Source organism: Rhinoraja longicauda, chromosome 17, assembly GCF_053455715.1.
Source record: "Rhinoraja longicauda isolate Sanriku21f chromosome 17, sRhiLon1.1, whole genome shotgun sequence".
Lineage (NCBI taxonomy): Eukaryota > Metazoa > Chordata > Chondrichthyes > Rajiformes > Arhynchobatidae > Rhinoraja > Rhinoraja longicauda.
Window position 1 is genome coordinate 22,600,415 of NC_135969.1, and position 15,046 is coordinate 22,615,460.

Here is a 15,046-nt window from a genome sequence, read left to right on the forward strand (position 1 = left end):
CCATGTCCTTGTTACCCATAATAATTTCCCTCGTTTCTGCCTTCAAGGGACCCACATTTGTCTTTACTAATCTTTTTCTCTTAACATACCTAACAAAGCTTTTACTGTCCTTCTTTATATTCTTGGCCAGCTTCGCTTCATACCACATCTTTTCAGCCCTTATTGCCCTTTTTGCTATCTTTTGTCCTTTGAAAGTTGCCCACTCTGGCTTCCCGCTACTCTTTGCTTTCTTATACATTTAAAAAAAAAAGTTTTATTCCATCTCTAACTTCCCTTGTCAGCCACAGTTGCCTCTTACTCCCCTTAGAATCTTTCTTCCTCTTTGGAATAACATTACAACTCTAGGCTTTTAACCTGAAACTCAATGGGTTGATATTGGTACTTGGTTTCACAGCCCTGTTGAATAATGTGGCTGTTAGAAGCATTTCTCTTCGTGAGGCTGTACACAGGTAGTGAAGAGTCAGCACAGTAATTGTGTTGTGGTTTTCTAGTGCACTCAGGAGTGGCTACTCAGGGAAGAAGTGGAAAGTGCATGGTGTGGTCCAGGGTCTACATGAAGGAAAATGTATTCAGGTATTAGTGCCAAGAGCAGCTGTGGTTGATGAGCAGCAGATTACTGCAAATCCAGTCAATGGGTCAAATGGTCAACTTTCATTTGCATAAAATAAGCAGTGGCGTCCAGATCAACAAAAGGGATGGTGAAACTACCAGATTGTTATTAAAAAACAACTGATTTACCAATGTTCATTTATTGTTGTTCAAAATCTGGACGATACTTTATGCATGTGGTACTGAAACTCACCATAATCATTAGCAACATTTTAAGCTTGCACGGGATGAATTATACACCGCTAACAATCACCTAGAATGAAGTTCCTAATAGCGTGAGACTTCAACCAAATGAACCTCGTGTGTGCTATCTACATCTCAACACATCAACACATCTCCTGTCCCTCCTGAAGCCCAAACACCCTCAACGATTGCTACACAATCAAGAAAGATGCCAATTATTCTATCCCCGAACTACATTTTGGAAAATCTGCCACCTAGCAGTGGTTCTGAAAGCTCCTTGCTTACAAACAGAAACTGAATTCAGTAGATCCGGTACCGAAAGTTGTACAGTGCTGGTGTGAGGAAACATATGAGATCCTTTGTGATTGTGGTGAGTGGGTATTCAAGGAGTGAGTCCATATTCAAGGTCTCTGTGGCTAACTTCAATGAGTATGCCACTACAATCACAAACAACATCAGTAAGTGTGCCGAGTAATGCGTGCCAAAGAAGACAATACGAGAATTCCCTAACTGGCAACCACAATAAACCATGTGGTCAACTCCAAATCTGAGGCATTCAAGTCAAATGATCATGATCTGGTTCAGTGAGGACCCACCAGGAGCAGTACCAGGCACAGCTGCAACGTATGTAAAACAGCAGAGGCTACTGTTCATCATGGTAGCACAGAAACAGGCCCTTCAGCCTAACTTATCCATGCAAATAAAGATGCAACAAAGATAGACACAACATGCTGGAGTAACTCAGCGGGGCAGGCAGCATCTCTGGAGAGAAGGAATGGGTGACATTTCAGGTCGAGACTCTTCAGACAGAAAGTCGGGAAGGGGAAATGGGGGATATAGACGGTGATATACAGAGATATATAGACCAAAGAAATGAAAGATATGCAAAAAAGTAATGATGAGGAGCAACGAGAGAGGGTGTTGCAGAACTCGTCGGTGCCAAACAATGACATTGGCATCAGAGGGAGTTTAACTATCTATCCTTGACATCCAATAGCACGATCCTTACTCTGCATTCCACCAATGTCTTATCTCAACAGCATTCTGGGGATATCCTCAGAAAGGCTGCAAGTGTTCATGTAGGTGACTGACTGGTGCACCAGCTGATGAGCCAGAACTGTTGGGCTTCCCATTGTGCTCGAAATCCAAACAATTAATGAGTAAAATCAATGTAACAGAACCATTGCTTCCTGAATTTCTGCCTCTTAGCTTTTTGAATCAATGAAGTTGCATTTATGGTTTTCAAGAGTATTGTAACCTTTTCAGTATGTAGGGAGGATTGTAACAAATGCATCCACTAATTTTGCAGCTACTTATTTTGAAATACTTGGATGAGACCATCTGGTCCAGGATCTTTTGGGATTTTAATTCCATTAGTTTGTCCCATGGGATAGTGATCTTTTTTAATTTCTCCATTACTTTTGATTGAATGTGCCCTTTAAAATGCTGTTGTGCCCATCTAAGGGTATTAGCAGTACCGATGCATCCTGGGCATGATGGTAGGGCAACCCACTGACCCCGAAGAGGGAAAATAAAGAGAAAATTATAAAACTCTGTCAATTGGCTGATAATTGTTGTCCTGAGGACAAAAAGGAGAGAGTGTAGAAGAGTTACATGACAATTGCCAAAATGCTTGCAAGGGGTAGTTGACACAAAAGCTATAAATTTGTTTACTTCAGCAGTAAACGTACATCTCAAGTCACAAGTTAATCTCAATCAGCTTGATCAGCCTGTCCTTCAAAGAATCGGTGGCTTTCAATTTGGGCAGCCGGCCTATCCGATATCCTTTTTAGGGGGTTACATGGATGAATAACTGTGGTCCAACATGGTTGTAAAACTGAGCAGTTCCATCTTCATCCCTGTTTATTAGTTTCTAGTTGATGTTTTGAATCTCTTCCCCACTTCACAGATTTCCTCTGCTCACCAAATACACCCCTCCCAACCTTTCCGAATTTGGCGGAAAATTTCCGCTTTCTTATTTCCTTCCTGCCATTCCGATTTCGCCTCACATTTTTCCGCAAAACAGTCGGTAATTGCAATTTGTCAATTTGGTCGCTAGGGTTCTGCGAGAAATCCCCCACGCCCTGGAAGTCTCCCCAAAAATGTGGCATCTAGGCTGGGCAAGGCAGCCAATCTCAACTCCGGACTTCCATGGCCAATTTGTCAATTCGGCCGCAAGGAGTTCCGTGAGAAATCCCCCTGCTCTGGAAGTCTCCCCGAAAATGTGGCACCCAGGATGGGCAAGGCAGCCAATCTCGACCTCTTCGGGACTTCCATGGCTGCATGGTGGGTTGAATTTGCAACCTGCGGTCGGGGCTCTGGAACTCCAGCCCAGCTGGAGCCAGCACATCTTTCCCCATAGCCACCTTCCTTGGCCGGCTGGATGAACCAGCAAAGCTCTGGAACCAAGAGTGCCAGAAAATCAGTGGTGGAACTGTAATGAGTAAATATTAAATTTAAGTGCAAGATTATATAACTATATTAATTAATTAAGATGGGGTTAAAATATAAAACACAGCAGAAAAGCCAGTTACTACCTTTTTTGGGCTGATTATCAATTAATGTGCGTATTTACTTCAACAAGTACTTCCATATGCTTAGTCGAGTCGCATATATCAACTCTTTCTTCATAACTTAGCCATACATTTTATGACCATTGTTCTTTTATTCAATACCAAGAGAATTGGGATGTGTAAGGAAAAAGCAAAATAGAAAAAACAAAACAAAACATTTTTTTCTTTGTGTTGCAAAAAGTATCTGTTTAATAACCTTTCTATAAATAGCAGAATATACTCATGTAGGCCTGACATTGTACATGTAGTCCAAGAACTATGGGCTGTTGGAAATAATAGTCATTTTTCACACATGAATGTAGCGCAACGCATATGCTTATTTGGCACGCATACCTTTTTTTTGTTGCTGAAAAGTTGCATTATGCGCCATATTATGAATTTTGATGTAAAATTCAGAATTTTGGACATCAAAATTATGAACTTGTAAAATCAAATGTTGGGAGGTCTGCAAATATCTTCATACTTTGTCGAAGCAGTAACATGTGTTAGCAAAAGCCTCCTGTACTTGCACCAGTCAAGATCTCAAAGGCCTGAGTCAAACACCCTCATTACCAACTAACTATCCCCCGATGTTATGTGCATTGCCAACTAGCTGTCATTTTGCAGTGATAAGCATTTAGAATCTATATAAAAGTTAAAGTTGAATATTAATTGCTAATTGCAAAATTAAACGGGTAAGTGAAAGACTCCTAGACCTTTAAAATTTCCTAACTCTGCTCACTCTCCTTGACCGTTGCTCTTTGCTATCCTCTCTTGCCTTTTTGCCCTTTCTGTCCTTTATGTTTCTTGTCCCCTTGGCCTCTTGCTTTCTTGTGATATCTGGCTCTTGCACTTTGCAAATTCTGCCTTCTGCCTCCTTTAGTTCACACTATTTGCTCTGTGACATTGATTACCTCTTAACTTTTGATTCTTGATCCGTGCCTTGTGTCCCCTCAGCCTCTACTTATGGCTACCATTTGCTCTGTATCCATTCTGTCTTTATAACTCCCTCAGCCTCATGCTCCTTCCCTGCCCTGTCTCTAATCCCATTGCCCTCCCATGGCCCTTTCTTCTCAACTTCTTGCTCTCCATTTCCCTATTTCACGCCCTCCCTCTTTCCCATTATTTAGTTTAGTTTAGAGATGCAGCACGGAAACAGGCCCTTCGACCTACCGAGTCCGTGCCGACCACGATCCCCGAATACTAACGCTATCCTACACATACCATTGACAATTTACAATTTTCACCGAAGCTAATTAACCTACAAACCTGTACGTCTTTGGAGTGTGGCAGGAAACCGGAGCAGCCGGAGAAAACCCATGCAGGTTAAGGGAAGAACGTACAAACTACGTACAGACACCACCCATCATCAGGATCGAACCCAGGACTCTGGCGTTATAGGACAGCAGATCGTTGTTGCTCTGGCTGCCCTTCCTCATCCCGCCCACCCCCAGCTGCCATTTTGCTCATGCATTTCCTCATCCCTTCACATTCTACAACCTTGCTTTGTTACTAAATCGTTTAATTTTAAACCTTCCAAGATGTTTTTTTCCCTGTCATCTAATTGGTAGGTATTGGATTGCATCTTATCATTTTAATCTTGTGTGCATTAATGTGAACATTTTGTTTGCTTTATTTTTCTGAAATACGGTGTGACCTATAATTCTTTATAGAAAAGAAAGCAGAAAAAGGTAAGAGTGACCTGGATTAGAGGGTATTAGCTGTAAGAAGTTGGATAAACTTGGATTGATTTATTTGGTCTTTTGGAGGCCAAGGAGAGACCTGAGAGAAGTATATAAAATTATGAGAAGCATTGAGAGGGTGGGCAGTCAGAGCCATTTTGGAAATGTAAAAGATTAGAGATCATAGGGTTAAGGTCAGAGGAGGAAAGTCGGAGGAGACGCGCAGGGAAAGTTTCTTTACACAGAAGTAGGTTGTGCCTGGGATGTGCTGCTAGGAATGGTGGTGGCAGCAGATACAAGAGTGACATTTAAGAGGCTTTTAGGTCGGCACATGGGTATCCAGGGAGCAGAGGGATATGGGGGAGATTAGTTTAAATTGCCATCATGTTCAACACAAACATTGTGATCCAAAGGACCTATTTCAATGCTGTCCTGCTCTATGTTGTTGAAGCAAACCAATGGAATAAGTTGTATCTCACTGGGAATAATCACAGTTCTTCCTTTTCCAGAAATGGAATATCGTTGGGAACTGCATTTGAAGACATCAGAACAGGTCCTGGCATAGCGTACTTCCCAGCGATCAGCCTGTCCTTCAAAGAGTCTGTGGCATTCAACTTTGGCAGCCGGCCTATTCGATATCCTTTTTAGGGTGTTAGGTTGATGAATAACTGTTGTCCAACATTGTCGTAAAACTGAACTGTCCTGCCTTCATCTCTGTTGTGCATTCGTTTCCAGTTGATGTTTTTAACTTTAAATGTGTGGCACTTGTTGATAATAGAAACATAGAAAATAGGTGCAGGGGAGGCCATTAGGCCCTTCGAGCCAGCACTGCCATTCATTGTGATCATGGCTGATCATCCACAATCAGTAACGTGTGCCTGCCTTCTCCCCATAACCCTTAATTCCACTAGCCCCTAGTGCTCTATCTCACTCTTTTAAATTCATCCAGTGAATTGGCCTTCACTGCCTTCTGTGGCAGAGTATTCCACAAATTCACAACTCTCTAGGTGAAAAAGTTTCTTCTCACCTCAGTTTTAAATGGCCTCCCCATTATTCTTGGACAGTGGCCCTTGGTTCTGGACTCCCCCAACATTGGGAACATTTTTCCTGCATCTAGCTTGTCCAGTCCTTTTATAATTTTATACGTCTCTATAAGATCCCCTCTCATCCTTTTGAACTCCAGTGAATACAAGCCTAGTCTTTCCAATCTTTCCTCATTTTACAGTCCCTCCATCCCAGGGATTAACCTCGTGAACCGACGCTGCACTGCCTCAATAGCAAGGATGTCCTTCCTCAAATTAGGAGACCAAAACTGCACACAATACTCCAGATGTGGTCTCACCAGGGCCCTATACAACTGCAGAGGGACCTCTTTGTTCCTATACTCAAATTCTCTCGTTATGAAGGCCAACATGCCATTAGCTTTCTCCACTGCCTGCTGTACCTGCACGCTTACTTTCAGTGACTGATGTACAAGGACACCCAGGTCTCGTTGCACTTCCCCTTTACCTAATCTGACACCATTGAGATAATGATCTGCCTCTTTGCTTTTGCCGTCAAAGTGGATAACCTCACATTTACCAACATTATACTGCATCTGCCATGCATCTGCCCACTTACTCAACCTGTCCAAGTCACTCTGCAACTTCCTAACATCCTCTTCGCAGTTCACACTGCCACCCAGCTTTGTGTCATCTGCAAACTTGCTAGTGTTACTTCCAATTCCATCATCCAAATCATTAATATATATTGTAAATAGTTGCGTCCCCAGCACCGAGTGGCACTCCACTCTCCACTGGCTGCCATTCTGAAAAGGACCCGTTTATTCCTACTCTTTGTTTCCTGTCTGCCAACCAATTCTCTATCCATGTCAATACCCTACCCCCAATACCATGTGCTCTAATTTTGCTCACCAATCTCCTGTGTGGGACCTTATCAAAGGCTTTCTGAAAGTCTAGATACACTACATTCACTGGCTCTCCTTCATCCATTTTACTTGTCACATCCTCAAAAAATTAGTCAAGCAGGATTTCCCCTTCATAAATCCATGCTGACTTGGACCAAACCATTTACTGCTATCCAAATGTGCCATTATTACCTCCTTAATAATTGACTCCAGCATCTTTCCCACCACTGATGTCAGACTAACTGGGCTGTAATTCCCGTTTTCTCTCTCGCTCCTTTCTTGAAAAGTGGGATAACATTAGCTACTCACCAATCCACAGGAACTGATCCCGAATCTATTGAACATTGGAAAATGATCACCAATGCGTCCACAATTTCTAGAGCCACCTCCTTGAGTACCCTGGGATGCAGACCATCAGGCCCTGGGGATTTATCAGCCTTCAGTCCCATCAGTCTACCCAATACTATTTCTCGCCTAATGCAAATTTCTTTCAGTTCCTCTGTCTCCTTAGATCCTCTGTCCCCTCGTACATCTGGGAGATTGTTTATGTCTTCCTTAGTAAAGACAGATCCAAAGTACCTGTTCAACTCTTCTGCCATGTCCTTGTTAATCATAATTATTTCACCCATTTGTGCCTTCAAGGGACCCACATTTGTCCTTACTAATCTTTTTCTCAACATACCCAAAGAAGCTTTTACTGCCTTTCTTTATATTCTTGGCCAGCTTCCCCTCGTACTCCATCTTTTCAGTCATATTGCCCATTTTGTAACCTTCTGTTGTCCTTTGAAAGTTGCCCAATCCTCTGGCTTCCCACTACTCTTTGCTATGTTATACATCTCTTTTAGTTTTATTCCATCCCTAACTTCCCTTGTCAGCCACAGTTGCCTCTTACTCCCCTTAGAATCTTTCTTCCTCTTTGGAATGAAATGATCCTGCATCTTCTGGATTATGTTCAGAAATTCCTGCCGTTGCTGTTGCACCATCATTCCTGCGAGGATCCTTTTCCAGTCGACCTTGGCCAGCTCCTCTCTCATGCCTTCATAGTCCCCTTTGTTCAACTGCAACACTGACAGTTCTGATTTAACCTTGTCCCTCTCAAATTGCAGAATAAAACTAATCATATTATGGTCACTACCTCCAAGCGGTTCCTTTACCTTGAGTTCCCTTATTAAATCTGGTTCATTGGACAACACTAAACCCAGAATTGCCTTCTCTCTGTCGGCTCCAGTACAAGCTGCTCTAAGAACCCATCTCGGAGGCACACTACAAATTCCGTTTCCTGGGGTCCAGAACCAAACTGATTTTCCCAGTCTACCTGCATATTGAAATCCCCCATAACCACAGTGGCATTACCTTTGTTACATGCCAGTTTTAACTCCTGCTATAACTTATACCCTACATCCGGGCTACTGTTTGGGGGCCTGTAGATAACTCCCTTTAATGTCTTCTTACCTTTACAATTCCTCAACTCTATCCACAGTGACTCTACATCGTCAGTCCCTATGTCACCCCTTGCAAGGGACTGAATTTCATCCCTCACCAACAGAGCTACCCCACCTCCTCTGCCCACCTGCTTGTCCTTTCTATCGGACGTATAACCGTGAATATTCAGTTCCCAGTCCCGATCCTCCTGCAGCCACGTCTCTGTAATCCCCAAAATGTCATATCTACCAATCTCTAACTGAGCCTCAAGCTCATCCACTTTACTTCTTATAATTTGCGCATTCATATATAATACTTTTAATCCATTATTCATCTCACCTTTGACATCGATTCCTAATGCACAGAGACTACTGTCTCTGCACCATAAAATGTCAACTAACCATGTACCCTGTGAAGACTGATGAAGCTTGAGAGGGACTTATTCTTTTGATAGATTTGATGTAAAAAGAAATCTGGAAGTACATTATCAGAACACCAAAACATTTTAATATAATATAATAAATAGGAACTGCAGATGCTGGTTTATACCAAATATAGCAACAAAATGCTGCAGTAACTCAGCGGGTCAGGCAGCTGCTCTGGAGAAAATGGATTGGTGACATTTTGGGTCGGGGCCCTTCTTCAGACCAATTCTTCCATTCTTCCAAAAGATTTTATTTATTTAAGTAGTGATTCCCCAATTCTAAGTTCCCAAACTCGAAATGTTGGCTGGTTTCTCATCCCAAACCAGAATGACAATGCTTATCCAGCTGAGTTCTTCAAGCATTTAATTGATAGATACAGCATGGAAAGAGACAGCGTGGAAAGAGACAACGTGGAAAGATAGAGCACGGAAACAGGGCCTTTGGCCCATCAGGTCAATGGCAACCATCAATTACCCATTCACACTAGTTCGATGTTATCTTACTTTTGCATCCACTCCCCACACACCAGAGGTGAATTTACAGAAGCCTTTTAACATATGAACCCGCACATCTTTGGCAGGTGCGAGGAAACCGGGCACCTGGAGGAAACCCACATGGTCACAGAGAGAACATGCAAACTCCACACACAAAGCTGGATCGAACCTGGGTCTCTGGCGCTGTGAGATAACAGCAGCTCTACCAGCTACACGACTACACCACTGCATGTTTGTTCTGTGATTGTTTCAGATTTCTGTGCCCGTTTCAGATTCCAGCATCTACAGTTTTATTTGTTTTTCATTAGTGATTCTGTTTATTCAATACAGAGTACCAAGTAGGTGTGACCTTAGCTAGGTTTGGACATGTTGCAGTCTGTCTAAAGATTACTAGATATTTTTATGAGTACAAATGGCAAATTACATGTTGCTGACCAGATGCTTTCTTGTTCAATTAAATTAAGTTAGCCTTACTTGGTTTGCAAGTGTAACTCGACCACAGTGGGAGAACTGCAACTATCTGTGCTGCATTCAATTTTTCCAGGTCAGTAAGCCAATCTATGGTCAACTTGTAGTGTTGCCCTGGAATGCTGTTAGTTGACCTAACTGAGGTAGTGGATTACTCAATTTTTCACAGACTTAGTTCCCAACCATTTTGAGATATGTATCACCTGAGAGCAACCTGAAACCCAAAGGGGCTCAGCTGACCTATTGCATCCTTTCCCTTTTCAGGAAGAATAAGGGCGTAGGCTACAAACTGAAAGACCAGACTCATTGGTAGACAATAGACAATAGGTGCAGGAGGAGGCCATTCGGCCCTTCGAGCCAGCACCGCCATTCAATGTGATCATGGCTGATCATTCTCAATCAGTACCCCGTTCCTGCCTTCTCCCAATACCCCCTGACTCCGCTATCCTTAAGAGCTCTATCTAGCTCTCTCTTGAATGCAGCTCTATCTAGCTCTCTCTTGAATGCAAGAGAATTTAAGTCAGTGCAACTCCAAGATTCTTTTTTACTGTGATTTCTAATCAGTGTAGCATTGCAGATACATTGCTATGAATGCTGAAAATTGACATTATATTCTGTCCCATTGGTTAACGATTCTGCTATTATTCATGCCTCTGATAACTGTCAGTAGCTTGTAGTTTGCCAAACCCTGTCATTTACCATTTGAATAAATTACGGAACTCGGAAGGGCATTGCTTTCTCTTAACTGCATTGCACATACCCAATGGAAGGCTATCGTTCCATGCAAGACCCACCAGAGGCAGATCTCATGAAGGCACACAAGCTCTTGGGATACCTAAAGAATGTGTTCACTATCGGCTTCGACATACAGGTATGGAAATTTAATTTCCTCTCATCGTTGAAGTCTTATTTAATTATCACCACAGGTCATCAGTGTTCATGTGTTGGAAAGGCAGTGACCATGCTGTGGGAATGGATATTCGTCAGAAGACAGTCTGAAGAGGCAACTAATTTGTTGCAGTACTCAGTTTGTAATGTGTTTTTTATAGGAAGGAAGACTGGTGGAGAAGGACCCTGCATCATGGCAAGCTGAGGGAGAACCTACTGTGCTCATTACACTAGCGCACATCTTCAACTGTTTTTCACCCCTCATGGCAAGTATTTGACCATTCTAATCGGCAAAAGTATCAATGAAACCACAGCTTTACTCCAGACCACTGTTCAACTGTTAGTGTCCAATCAGGGCTGACTGGAGCAACATTAGAAAAACTGGATGAGCTTTACTTAGTGCTGCTTTGTTCAGAAGCTGCAAATGGAACCTAACAGCAACTCTGCAACCCAGTAATCCAAGATGACATTAACATTCTTTCTTGGACTGATTGAATATTTGAAACCAGTGAGTAAAATCTGTTGAGGTTTTGAGAACCCATGGATTAGTTTACAACCCAGCAGTATGAATTTTGATTTTCCTAACTAAAAGTAACTCTTACTTTCTCTCCCTCTCCGTCCCTCCCCCACTCTAGCTCTACAACTTGTTTCACTGTTGTCCTGATTAATTTTTCTGATTGTATGCCTCATTGTTACCTTCCCCATAGCTAACCATGAACCATTCTACATTTCCTTATCGTCATCTGCTTTGATCTGTTGTTTTCACACCTTACCTGTGCTTATCTCTAGTCTCCCTCTCCCCCGACACAATCTGAAGAAGGGTCACAACCCGAAACATCACCCATTCCTTCTCTCCAGAGAAGCTGCATGTTCTGCTGAGTTTCTCCAGCATTTTGTGTCTATCTTCGGTGTAAACCAGCTTCAGCAGTTCCTTCCTACTCAAACAGATTTGTCAGTCAGCAACACTATGTTTCAGAGGCATTTTGAGAAATTGTCTCCACAAATGTCTTTCTCAGTGTCTTCACAATCACTAAATTTGTTTTTTTAGTTTTAGAGGTGCAGCATGGAAACAGACCCTTCGGCCCACCAAATCCATGCCAACCATTATTCACCTATTCTCACTAGTTCCATGTTATCCCACTTTCACATTCATTCTCCACACACTAGGGATAATTTACTAGAGGCCAATTAACCTACAAACCCGTATGTTTTGGGGATGTGAGAGGAAACCAGAGCACCTGGAGGAAATCCACACTGTCAAAGGGAGAAAATGCAAACTCCAACAGAAAGCACCAGAGTCAGGAATAAACCCGGGTCTCTGTTGCTGTAAGATAGCAGCTTTACCAGCTGCACCACTCTGCCGCCTTATTTAGGTCCTGTAAATTCTAAATTCTGGATCAGGAATTACTCTGTACAGGTGCTCCCTGGCTTACGATGTTTCGACTTGCGACAGTTCAACTTTGCGATAGTACAAACGGCAACGACCCGTAGCGAGCCGCCACTCGCTTCCGGCCACAGGATCGTGTGTATTACAATGCACTTCAACTTGCAATACTTTTGGTTTCCAATGGGTTTTCTCGGAACGGAACCCCATCAGAAGCTGAGGAGCACCTGTACTTTCATTAAATGTTTCATTGATCTGAGTTTGAGTAACAATGATTTTGAGGGATGTTTGTATTATTTTCTGCAATTATTTTATCTACATGATGCCGGCAATATTTTTCTGTTGATGTCTTTCCCCACCTCACTATCCTCCCTATATTAGTCACTGAAATCATTGACAGTGTTTTGTAGTGCACTAGTAACTGACAGCTGATGTTCAGAGCACTGGCTGGAAGAGGAAAGTTCCGAAGCGTTTTCTCTCTTCAATTCATGTTCCTTTGTTATAAAACAGTGTAAAGTTTACCTTGTGGAAGAAGTGTTGATGGCCTATTTCCTGGCCATACTGGAGAGAGGTGGGGCAGTAGATGAACATCCATTGATTCAACGCTTGCTCGATCTGATGTGGCTTCTCATGGAGGTGAGTTCCATTGACTAACGATGTCCATCTTGTTGAGCCAAGTGCACAATGTTGACTTTAGACCTCCCCAGGGCTAGCACGAGTGTGCCTTTGCATCCACCTTGGGGATAAATGAACTAATTGTTAGTACTCTGTCTTGTTTATATATTTTGCTCTGTGGGACTGGTGTACCATTCTTTTTATGTATCTTTCTATCAAATTAGTGATTGATGTCTGTATGTGAACCATGTGCAGGTTTTAGTATATTGATGGGTCTATACTGCTGCCTCTTCATTGATTAGTAGCTTATGGTATTTGTTTTTTAACTTCCACCAAGTCAGTGTACTTTTTGCTATGTACTCTTTTGGGAGATTACTTGCAGGGATGTATTTCATTCATTTAAATTGCTTGACACTTTTTGTGTAATTTTTAAAATGTTTGCAGGACTATGAGGTACAGGAGTGTCTGAAACAGCTGATGATGTCACTGCTTCGTGCCTACAGATTTTCTCCTATCATTCCTGACTTAGGACTGCAGGTGAGGCCTTCTGTCCTGCATGGCAGCACTGCGCTGTCAAAGCATGCATCTGGATCTATTTACCAGGACCCTAAAATGGTCTAGTAATTAGTTACCTAAAACTATTAGTGTGTCCTCAACCCACAATCGAATGCTAGAAATTTAACTCCTTTTAGATATTTTATGGCAGGTTTAGAATTTATAGTGAAATTAAAATTGTTTAGAATCAAACCAAATGCTGGACAGCATTCAGAAAAAAACAATAATTGTGTAAAATTTGGCCTCAGAATACAGCTGCCATATTTTTGGTGGCTAAAATATTATTGGGAATGTATCTGCTCCACTATCTTCGACTTAACACAGAATATAGGAAGTGAAATGAAACTCTACTATTTGCATTTTTAGAGTGTAGAACAGTCTACCAAAGAGATGGCCGCTGGCCTTGCTCACAGAGCTATCTTCTCTGTCCTGGGAATGCTGCCAAGCAAACTCATAATTTCTGTAAGGTCGTTTGGATATTGGTTTCTGAGCTTCCAAGTAGTCAGACTCTTTGTCCCACATCCAGGACTGGATGAGGAGACATTTCCTTCAATATTGGGAAAACCAAAACCATTATCTCTGGTCCCTGTCACAAACTCTGTTCTTTGGCCACTGACTTTAACATTCTGCCAGGGAACCGGTCTGAAACAGGCAGGCAGTTGGCGCTGTTGGCATTGTATCTGACTCTGAAGTTAAAGTTTGGACCTTGGGTGTCATTTCAAAGACCAATGATTTCCATCTCAATAACATTTTCTAATCTTATAGTTCCACAGTAATAGTTTTGAAATAACAGAGTGTAATGTTTAATTGTGTACGGTTAATGCTGTAATTAATCTTAACTCTTTCTGGATTGAATGGCACCTAATTCACGAAAATATAACTTAGGCATGCTTTGTTACTGTCACTATTCTTGGCTAGTATATTACTTGTTCTTGCCAGTACTTAATATAAGCAAGTCATTGAATACATAGTTATTAGCATCCAGAGTATTTTAAATTATTTTTGCAATATTTTTAACGTGAAAAACATTTACAAATATTTGAAGATTCCCACAGCTTTGGCAAACAACATGTTTAGGAACCTGGGGGGGGGGGGGGGGGCCTTGTCGACTGTCAGTGGTTTCTGGTGCATAATGTATTGAGTCAGAGCAAAATGTTGAGAACCAGGCTGTCAGTGGAAAACTGTTCCAGAAGCGCAGCTGAAGGGCCGGCAGTCAGCAATTTGGAGCACTTGAAGATAGGCCCAAGAGATTCCAAGGAGTAATGTCGAGAAGATGTTTTCTCACTTGGAGGAATATTGAACTAGGTGGCAATGTTTCAGAATATTAGAGGAACCCAATCAAGACAATGAGGATGAGAATGTACCGTCAGAGTTATCAACGTGCAGAGGATTGTGGCAAATTGGGGGAGAGTTGTGGTGGGTTCAGGTAATAAGCAGGAAAGTAGGATGAAGGCCAAAATCAAAAAAACGGGTTCTGTGATTTTGTATTTACGTGCAAAATCAGAGCACGTTAGAACAATGCAGGATTGAGGGGCCATATTGAAGACCCCTACTTCTTTCTCTGGTGTAATGTTCTATGATTCAAATACTTAGTGAACTGTGCTGTGCTAACATTCTCTGTATTTCATTTCAGATCCATTACTTGCGCCTTACTATAGCTATTCTGAAGCATGAGAAAACCCGGAAATATTTGCTCAGCAATGTCTTATATCCTTTAAACATCTGCATTAACCTCTCTCATGTCCTCTGATCAATAAATGCTGGGAAAGAACCTCTTCCTCAGTTATTCCATACTGTAACTTTGAATTGTGCTGGCTGAAGGATATCCTATTCTCTGGTTTATTGGTGCAGTAATAGCATATG

At 42.0% G+C, this 15,046-nt stretch overlaps 1 protein-coding gene across 1 annotated transcript in view; it reads left to right on the top strand.

Moving 5' to 3' along the window:
- The window catches only part of rnf123 (ring finger protein 123), a 180,052-nt gene that overhangs the window by 28,327 nt on the left and 136,679 nt on the right, over positions 1-15,046 (top strand). Inside the window, exons 10-15 of the mRNA XM_078414350.1 lie at positions 5,536-5,661; positions 10,498-10,612; positions 10,791-10,895; positions 12,524-12,649; positions 13,073-13,165; positions 14,817-14,890. Of these exons, the coding sequence (XP_078270476.1) occupies positions 5,536-5,661; positions 10,498-10,612; positions 10,791-10,895; positions 12,524-12,649; positions 13,073-13,165; positions 14,817-14,890 (639 nt within the window). The remainder of the gene's footprint in view (positions 1-5,535; positions 5,662-10,497; positions 10,613-10,790; positions 10,896-12,523; positions 12,650-13,072; positions 13,166-14,816; positions 14,891-15,046) is intronic.